The following is a 7,706-nucleotide window of genomic DNA, read 5'->3' on the forward strand; positions in this document are numbered from 1 at the left end:
TCCCTCTCCATTTGGGTGTCTAAATTTTTTTTTTTAAGAGTTTATTTACTTGACAGAGAGAAATCACAAAATAGAGAGGCAGGCAGAGAGAGAGAGAGAGAGAGAGAGAGAGAGAGAGAGAAGCAGGCTCCCTGCTGAGCAGAGAGCCCGACGCGGGACTCGATCCCAGGACCCCGAGATCATGACCTGAGCCGAAGGCAGCGGCTTAACCCACTGAGCCACCCAGGCGCCCCTCCACGTGGGTGTCTAAAAGTGCATCTTCAGACTTGTCGGATTCTTGAGCTCCCCAAGCTCATTCTCACCCCAGGGCTTCCTGAATTGGCCGTCCCTTTTGTCAGGAGCTCTCCCCAGCCCATAAGCGACTCGCTGTGCTCTAAGCGGGGAATCATCTTGGCGGAGGCAAGCACTGGGGAAGCGAGGAAGCCCTAAGTGTGTGTGTGTGTGTGTGTGTGTGTGTGTGTGTGTGTGTGTGTGTGTGAGAGAGAGAGAGAGAGAGAGATCACAGTGTCGTGGGAGAGCCCTGCATCAGGATGAGGAGTACAACCTAGGGGTGTGGGGGACACTGTCCTGTCACAGGAGGGCAAACCTTGCGCACTGTCAGATGGGAGTCTGAGGCCTAGGGAGCACTTCCTTGAACTGTAGGTGAGGGAGAGACTGACAAAGCCGAGGGCCGCCTCCCCACCCTGGGAACTAGGTGGGCCTTATAGACAGTGGGCAGAACTGGCCACCACCCCCTTTGTCATCACTGTCACCTGAAACTCAGGTTAAGCACCCCACGGGCCTGGTGTAGAACCTTCCGGTCTCAGACACAGTAACCTCCTTGCTGGTGGGACTGGCAGGCACTAAGAGGGCAGCATCGAGGGTAACTCACAAGTCGCGGGGCTGGCTGCTCATTGCAAGGGAGAAGTGAAGGTCACTGTCCTTGCCGCTCACTGAACTCCGCGGGTCCTGATTTGCTGGGTGGGCCGTACGCTGATTGGCTCAGGCTTGAGTCCCACCTATGAGGTTGGGCATTGGGAAGAGCCTACCGCTACCACGTGGGTCAGGATTGGCTGAGGTGGGTCACTCAAGATAGAGGAAGTGAATACCCAGGAGGGAACAAGGTGGGGGCTATTTCAATAGAAGGCTCTTCTTGGCCTCGCCCCTTCTCCTCCTCCTCACCATCTGAAACTAAGATCCGCCCTCCCCAATTATTTCCTTATTTGTGTGACTATTAAAGGTATTATTATGACTAGTTATGATGATAATAACATTTAACATTTACCTGGAATTTATTATGTCAAGTGTTTACATTTGCTGCCTCCTGTAACCTTTACACTTGAATACCATCATTATCCCCATTTTACAGATGAGAAGACTGAGTCTCAAAGGGCAACGAACTGGCTGGAGGTCACACATCTAGAAAAGAGCCGGGTCAGGATTTGAGCCTCTTTGCTCTAATGGACCTTTCCCCCACTAACTACAAGTTCTGTGAAGCTGAAGTCCAAGTAATGCGCCCTGTGTCTCCCTAGTCTAGTGCCTGGCACCCAGGGGGCCCTCAGTGAGGAGATGCCAGGCACTGGGCTGAATGTCTTACACGCCTTACTTCCCTCAGTCTTCAGCACTACCCCTTGAGGCAGTACTGGGATTTCCAACATAAATAGGGGGCATTCCCATGGTGTACATCGAGTAAGGGAAAGAACTTTCCTCAGTCTGTTCTTTGAGCCGGTGCTTGACTGTGTGAATAAGAACGTATGCCCAGCGTCCTGAAGAAAAGGAAATGGAGCTCAATAAATATTTGTTCAAAGAATGACAAAAAGAAATAAAGAACGATGAGGATGGGAGGGAGTAAGCATGGTTGGGATGCTAAAGGGAGCAGAGGAAGGTAACCGTGGATTGCTATTTCCTTGTATTTCATTGAAGGCTTCCTGGAGGTGTCGGTTTGATGGGGGTCATTATGGGGTCCTGGAAAGTTTCTGCTCCCCGAGGCAGGAGGCCGTCCCAGACCCTATAGTTTCTGGAACCCACGGAAGGCTTAACAGGCTCTTGGGTTGAGTGACTGAGTGGGAGGGCGCGGCCTGCGGGGGGCCAGTCGACGGGGACTGGGGTGGTCCTCTGGCTCTGGGAGTACTCAACCCCTTCTCTCTTCCTCCCTGACCATGGCGGTGCGCCCGGCCTCGCACCCACTCAGCTCTGTGCCTCGTGCTGGGCTGCATGATCTTCCCCGACGGCTGGGACGCCGAGACGATCCGGGACATGTGCGGGGCCAAGACCGGGAAGTACTCCCTGGGGGACTGTTCGGTGCGCTGGGCGTACATCCTGGCCATCATCGGCATCCTCAACGCCCTCATCCTCTCCTTCCTCGCCTTCGTGCTGGGCAACCGGCAAACAGATCTGCTGCAGGAGGAGCTCAAGCAGGAGAACAAAGGCGAGTGCACTGGCTGGGTCGGGGGCGGGGCCTCCAGGGGTCACCGTGTCCTACAGATGAAGCAAAAACTGGAACAGGTGCAAACAGTCCGACCCCCCTGAAAGCAATTTGACGTTATTCCTCAGATCCGAACACTTGCATGCTTGGGCCCCAGCAAACCCAGCTCCGAGTAGAAACCCATGAGAAATGTGGCAGCAGCTTCAAATAGCAGACCACTAAAAACAACCTAAATGGCCATTGACAGGACGATGGATAGTAAGTGGTGATATACTCACATCCTGGAATGGAGCATAACTGAAAATGCATGCATTTCATGCATGTAGTTATAAGTAACAGGCTGGATACATCCTGGAAACATAGTATTGAGACAGAGGAGTGGGGGAAATCAATTTCCAGAAGATAACAGAGTGATATTTTCATGGAGTTCAGTCAAAAACCAAGAGACAGTAATGTATGGTTTGATCATAAGTATATTTATGGTGGTACTGCATTTTTTTTTTAAGTAAAGAAACAATAAATACAGAGGATAGGATGATGCTTACTTGAGATGGGGGGTGGGTGTAGGCATGTATAAAATATGGTGGTGGTCTTGCACGGTGAGCCCACACAGGTGGGCTTTGTATATATCAAGTAATATATATATTTTGTATATATCAAGTAACTTGAAATCTGATGAAGAAAAAATTTACACATGAGGCCGGAGACTCCAGGCTAACCGGTTATCAGATGTTTATCTATGCATCTGTGTACATTATATGTCCTTTTATAAAATATACAGTAGTGTTATATGCTCATATAACGCAGGATAGGTGTCATCCCAGACGAATTCCTCGCAAGACTGCTTTTTGTCCCCAACCCTAGAGCATGTCTTCAAGATCTTTCTTTATTCTTTTATGGAGAACCCTTTTTATCCAGTGCCTAGCATTACGTCAGATGGAGGAACTGTAACTATTTAACTATTTTCCTTTTAGGGACTTTTAGGGGAGGTTTCCAGGATTTTACTATCACTGATAATGCTACGCTGGACATCTTTGTCTGTGTCTTCTTAGACACAGTGTTTTCTTGGTGTTTTTCCAGTAGTGGAATTGCGCACTTAAAATTGTAATGATGGTGCCAGATCGCTCTCCAAAGGGGAGCTGGTCTGAGCCAGGGACCCACCCTGTCCCTGGAGCACCAGGAGGCACGGCATGGCATCCGTGGACAGACACCCGTCTCTCTGGGTGTGTGTGCCCTGCCCTGAGAAACAGGAGTAGTGGTTTTCACAGTCACACCCTGCCTTAAGCTATTAGAATGTGCTGGGTCTATATTTAGCACTTTCCATTAATTATATTCCTCTCTTGGAGTCTCATCTATAAAATGGGAATAATGGCAGTGAGGGTTATAATCTCATCTGGCAGGAGGTGGTTGAGTATTGTGGTGGAACCCTTGGACTGAAGGCCTCTGAGTTGGAAGCAGGCTGGGGACTGCACCTCCTTGAGCCTTAGTTTCCTGGCTTCCTCAAATAAGGGCGGTGGAAATAGTACCAGTTCACAGGGTTGTCCGATGAGGAAGAAAGATTATGTCTATTAGGGGGCACTTGGTGAATACTCATTAGAAGCTGTCACTCTTCAAGATCCCACCAGGCAAGCATCATGACCACCATTTTACAAATGAGAAAGGTGAGGTCTGCAGAGGTCCAGTAACTTGTCCAAGGTCATGAAGCAGTGTGGTCAGGATTTGAACCCAGGTCCAAAGTTGAAAGGCCAGGCTCTTCCGGGCTGCCTGTTTCCTTTCTCAGGGCCCTCCTGGGCTATTCCGCTACTAACCTGTCTGTCCCTATCCCTAGAGACCCTGATGCCTGGTAGGTTCCTGTAGTCTTGGTGTGAGGTCAGGGCCTGCCCTCTGGTGGCAGCTTCCAGTAGTGCATGACTAAGAGCCACGTGGTCTTTCTGAAGAAGAGGTGTGGGGATGGGGGATGGGGGATGGGCCCACCGGATGGGCCCACCCAGCGTCCTCTCCTTCCTCCCCAAAGTGCCCTCAGCTCAGTGTTTAAAGTGATGTGAAGGAGCCCCAGTTTGTCATACCTCAGCGTCGGGGTGTGTGTGTGTGTGTGTGTGTCCCTCATTGGGAGCTCAAGATGAGTGAGCCTCACACTTCAGTTCTGAGCCAGACCTCTGGGACAAAAGTAAAAACACAAATAAATTGCTCTCATTTCCAGAATTTACTATGCACTAAACATTGTGAAAAGTCCTTGGCTGGAATTATGTTTTTTTCACTCTTCGGATTCACCCTGTGAAGTAGGCTATTATGCCCGCTGTACAGATGAGGAAATCAAGTCTCAGAAGGGTTGAATGGCCTGCTCAGGACCATCCAGCTAACCAGAGGCCTGGCTGGTTTTCCGACTCTGTGCAGCTCACTCCCCTGCCCAGCTTTGCCCTGAGGAGTGGCCGAGGGGAGCCCCAATGCTGGGTAGTCTCTGACTTTCTCCAATTCTTTTTCTCTCATAGATTTTGTAGGCTCTACAGTAAGCTCCGTGTTGCGGCCAGGGGGTGATGTCTCCGGATGGGGAGTCCTCCCCTGTCCCGTCGCTCACTCACAGGGACCCTGAGGGCCAGGATCACAGCCCAGGAATTGACCTGTCCTCAGCTTGTCCCGTTGCCTGCCCTCTCATCCCTTCATTCAAGCTCCGAGGGAAGACCCCATCCAGGACTGACTGCTCACCTGCTACCTGCCTGTAGCTCCGGGCTTTGAAGAGGTTGGGGCTGGGATGCAGCGTGCGGGAGGGCCTGATTCTGCTCCTCCCTCAACTGACCTAAGGGAGCCAGAGCCCTGGGCCCTTGGGCTTCTCCCTTCCTCTCTAGGCCGGCCCGGGGCCCCCACAGAGTCTCCAGGGGAAGTGGCGCTGTGGTTCCGGTTCCCCAGGCCCTGTCAGTCTGGAGGGCTCCCACCTGGCTGCATCCTTGCCTCCTCTGGTCCCTGTCTCCTACAGAAACTTACCCAGGACACTGGCCCAGGGTGGACCGGACTCTTTCCTGTTTTCTCCCCCCTGATGATGGTTCCATCACATCATCACAGAGCTCCAGACACCACCTGCCTCCTCGGGGCCTCTCTGCTGCCCGCGCCAGCCTGTTTTCACCTCTCCCAAAGGAGTCTGAGCTGCACCAAGAGAGAAAACACAGGGCTTCCCTGTCAGCTGCTGATTGGGGTCCTGAACAGCCCAGAGTCTGAGGACAGACAGGCTTTGGAAGCAGTAGGAGGCGGCGCTCTGAGTCCTGTCTTGGTGACATCTGACCATGGCAGCTGGGGCTGGAGGGGGCTCAGCCTCGGGCTGGCCTGGCCTTTTCCCTGCTGGGATGTCTCACCAGTTACTGGACCCTTGACCCTGGCCTGTTTTGTACAGCACAGACTTCTTGGCCCTGTTGTCAGGGCTGGGGTTTTGGGAGGGGGGACCAAGAATGGGGAATTAGGGGATGCATCACCCCTCTGCCCCTTCTCATGCCCCAAACCCGGGCATCTGCCAAGGGCAGAGACTGTCTTGCCTCTTTGATACTTTTTCTGCATAACTTGAACTTGCAGGTCACCTCTGAACAGGGTACCCCCTGTCCCCATCCCCAGGCCTTGTAACCCTATCCCCACCTCCACTTTTTCCTCCTTGCCCACCTCTCGCCTTGCGATATGCCCAGGGTCTACAGCCCAATGGGCAGTGCTTGGAGCTGAGGCATGTGTGTGTGTGTGTGTGTGTGTGTGTGAGCGTGTGTGTGTGTGTGTGTGTGTGTGTGAGTGTGTGTGTGTGTGTGTGGGTAGGGGAGCAGAAGAGGAGTCTTTCTCTCCCTCCCCTCCCACCGTGGGGGCATCTCCTTCCCCCTTGGCTAGGAGCAAATGAGGGAGACTCCAGGTGTTTCCAAACTTCCCTCATTGCCCGGTAGACCTGGTGGTGGAGCTGTGTGGCCGGGGCGTGGGGAGCCCCTTTCAGCCCCCAAGTGCAGGTGGCAGGGTGGCTTCATCTAGTGCGCCTACTTCTGTCTTCCAGTACTGGGGGGAGTACTGGTCCACTGTGTAGCCAGAGCGGGAGGCCTCTGCGGGTTCACTGGGGAAGGTTGTTGTCATCATTTCCTTTGTGGGCCTCAGCCAAAGGAGGGGAGGAAAGCAGTGAGTGCCATGTATTTGCCAATCTTGTGTTCATTTCCATAGGACTTGGACCTGAGAGGGTTTCCAAGACAGACCCTAGAAATCCTCTGCGTGAGACCCCCATCTGGACCCTAACTGGAATCAGATGCTGGGTCCTGGTAGGATTCCCGAAACCCGGAACTCACCAAGTCCTGATGCTCCACCCTCCTGACTCGGTCCTCTTGAGCAAACACCTTTCCCCTGGTGCTCTAGCCTTGGCCCAGTGCTACCCTCCCTTCCCCCAGGGTTCTACCTGCAGGAAGGGGCTGTGCACCAGGGGCCTATGCTGAGTGGGAGGGTCAGGGGAGCCTCCTGAGAGGCAGTGGGGGGCAGAAGTGAGTTCCTCAAAGATCCAAACCAAAGCCCAGTGTTGGGAGGCTGAGGGGGGGGGTTGGGGGGGTGGGAGGGAGGCAGTGGTTGGGAAGGGGGAGAAGACTGAGGTGGGAGAGAATGAGAGAGGGGAGGGAAGGGGTGGAGAGAGGCAGAGAAATGTAGGACGGAGAGATGTGCAGAGAGCCTGGGTGGAGGGGGGAAGGTGGCTGGGAAAAAGAAGAAGGAATAGGGACAGGGAAGGAGGCAAATGGAGGGGTGAGCTGTGGACAGCTGACTGGGGTGCAGAGGTGCAGCATGGGGCAGAGGAGGATAAAGGAGGCAGGATGCCAAGGGATTGGAGCAGCTGCTGTGTGTGCCCTGCTGCGGGGGGTGGGGGCGCCAGAGTCCTGTGCTGTGGGGGGACGGGAGAACCTCCCCTCAGACACCCAGGCCGCTCTCCACCCCTTTGGGGCCAGGGCGCCACTGGAGTGGAGGTTAGTGGGAGGGGAGAGTGAAGTTAATCCCCTTGAGGGGGGTCCCGAGTGCCTCCCTGTCCCCATGCACTCAGCCAGTTGCTGCCTTTGCCAAGGAAGGGGCCGCCCACGTAAGCACCCAGGAGTGTGGGGTTCGAAAAGCAGGGCTGGTCAGGCTTGTAGGAGTGCAAGGGGAACATAGGGAAGGAAAAGAGGCTGGGGTGCTCACCAGAGCCCTGTCCCCGAGGCTTTGGTGGAGGCCGGAGCAGAGCAGGAAACATGCTTGTTCAGGTGGGGGCTTCACGTGAGGCTGGAATGCCACCACCCTGTGGCTCACATGGCTCTCTGGGGGCAAGGAAGCCCTTGTG

General features: G+C 53.9%; 1 protein-coding gene across 1 annotated transcript in view; it reads left to right on the forward strand.

The window, feature by feature from the left end:
• LHFPL4 (LHFPL tetraspan subfamily member 4) overlaps positions 1–6,963 on the forward strand; it is a 27,472-nt gene extending 20,509 nt beyond the window's left edge. The window contains exons 2-3 of the mRNA XM_047745815.1: positions 2,171–2,407; positions 4,894–6,963. Coding sequence (XP_047601771.1) covers positions 2,171–2,407; positions 4,894–4,994 — 338 coding nt within the window. The 3' untranslated portion in view covers positions 4,995–6,963. The remainder of the gene's footprint in view (positions 1–2,170; positions 2,408–4,893) is intronic.
• The last annotated feature ends 743 nt before the right edge of the window (positions 6,964–7,706 follow it).

This window comes from Lutra lutra, chromosome 1 (assembly GCF_902655055.1).
Source record: "Lutra lutra chromosome 1, mLutLut1.2, whole genome shotgun sequence".
Taxonomy (NCBI): Eukaryota; Metazoa; Chordata; class Mammalia; order Carnivora; family Mustelidae; genus Lutra; species Lutra lutra.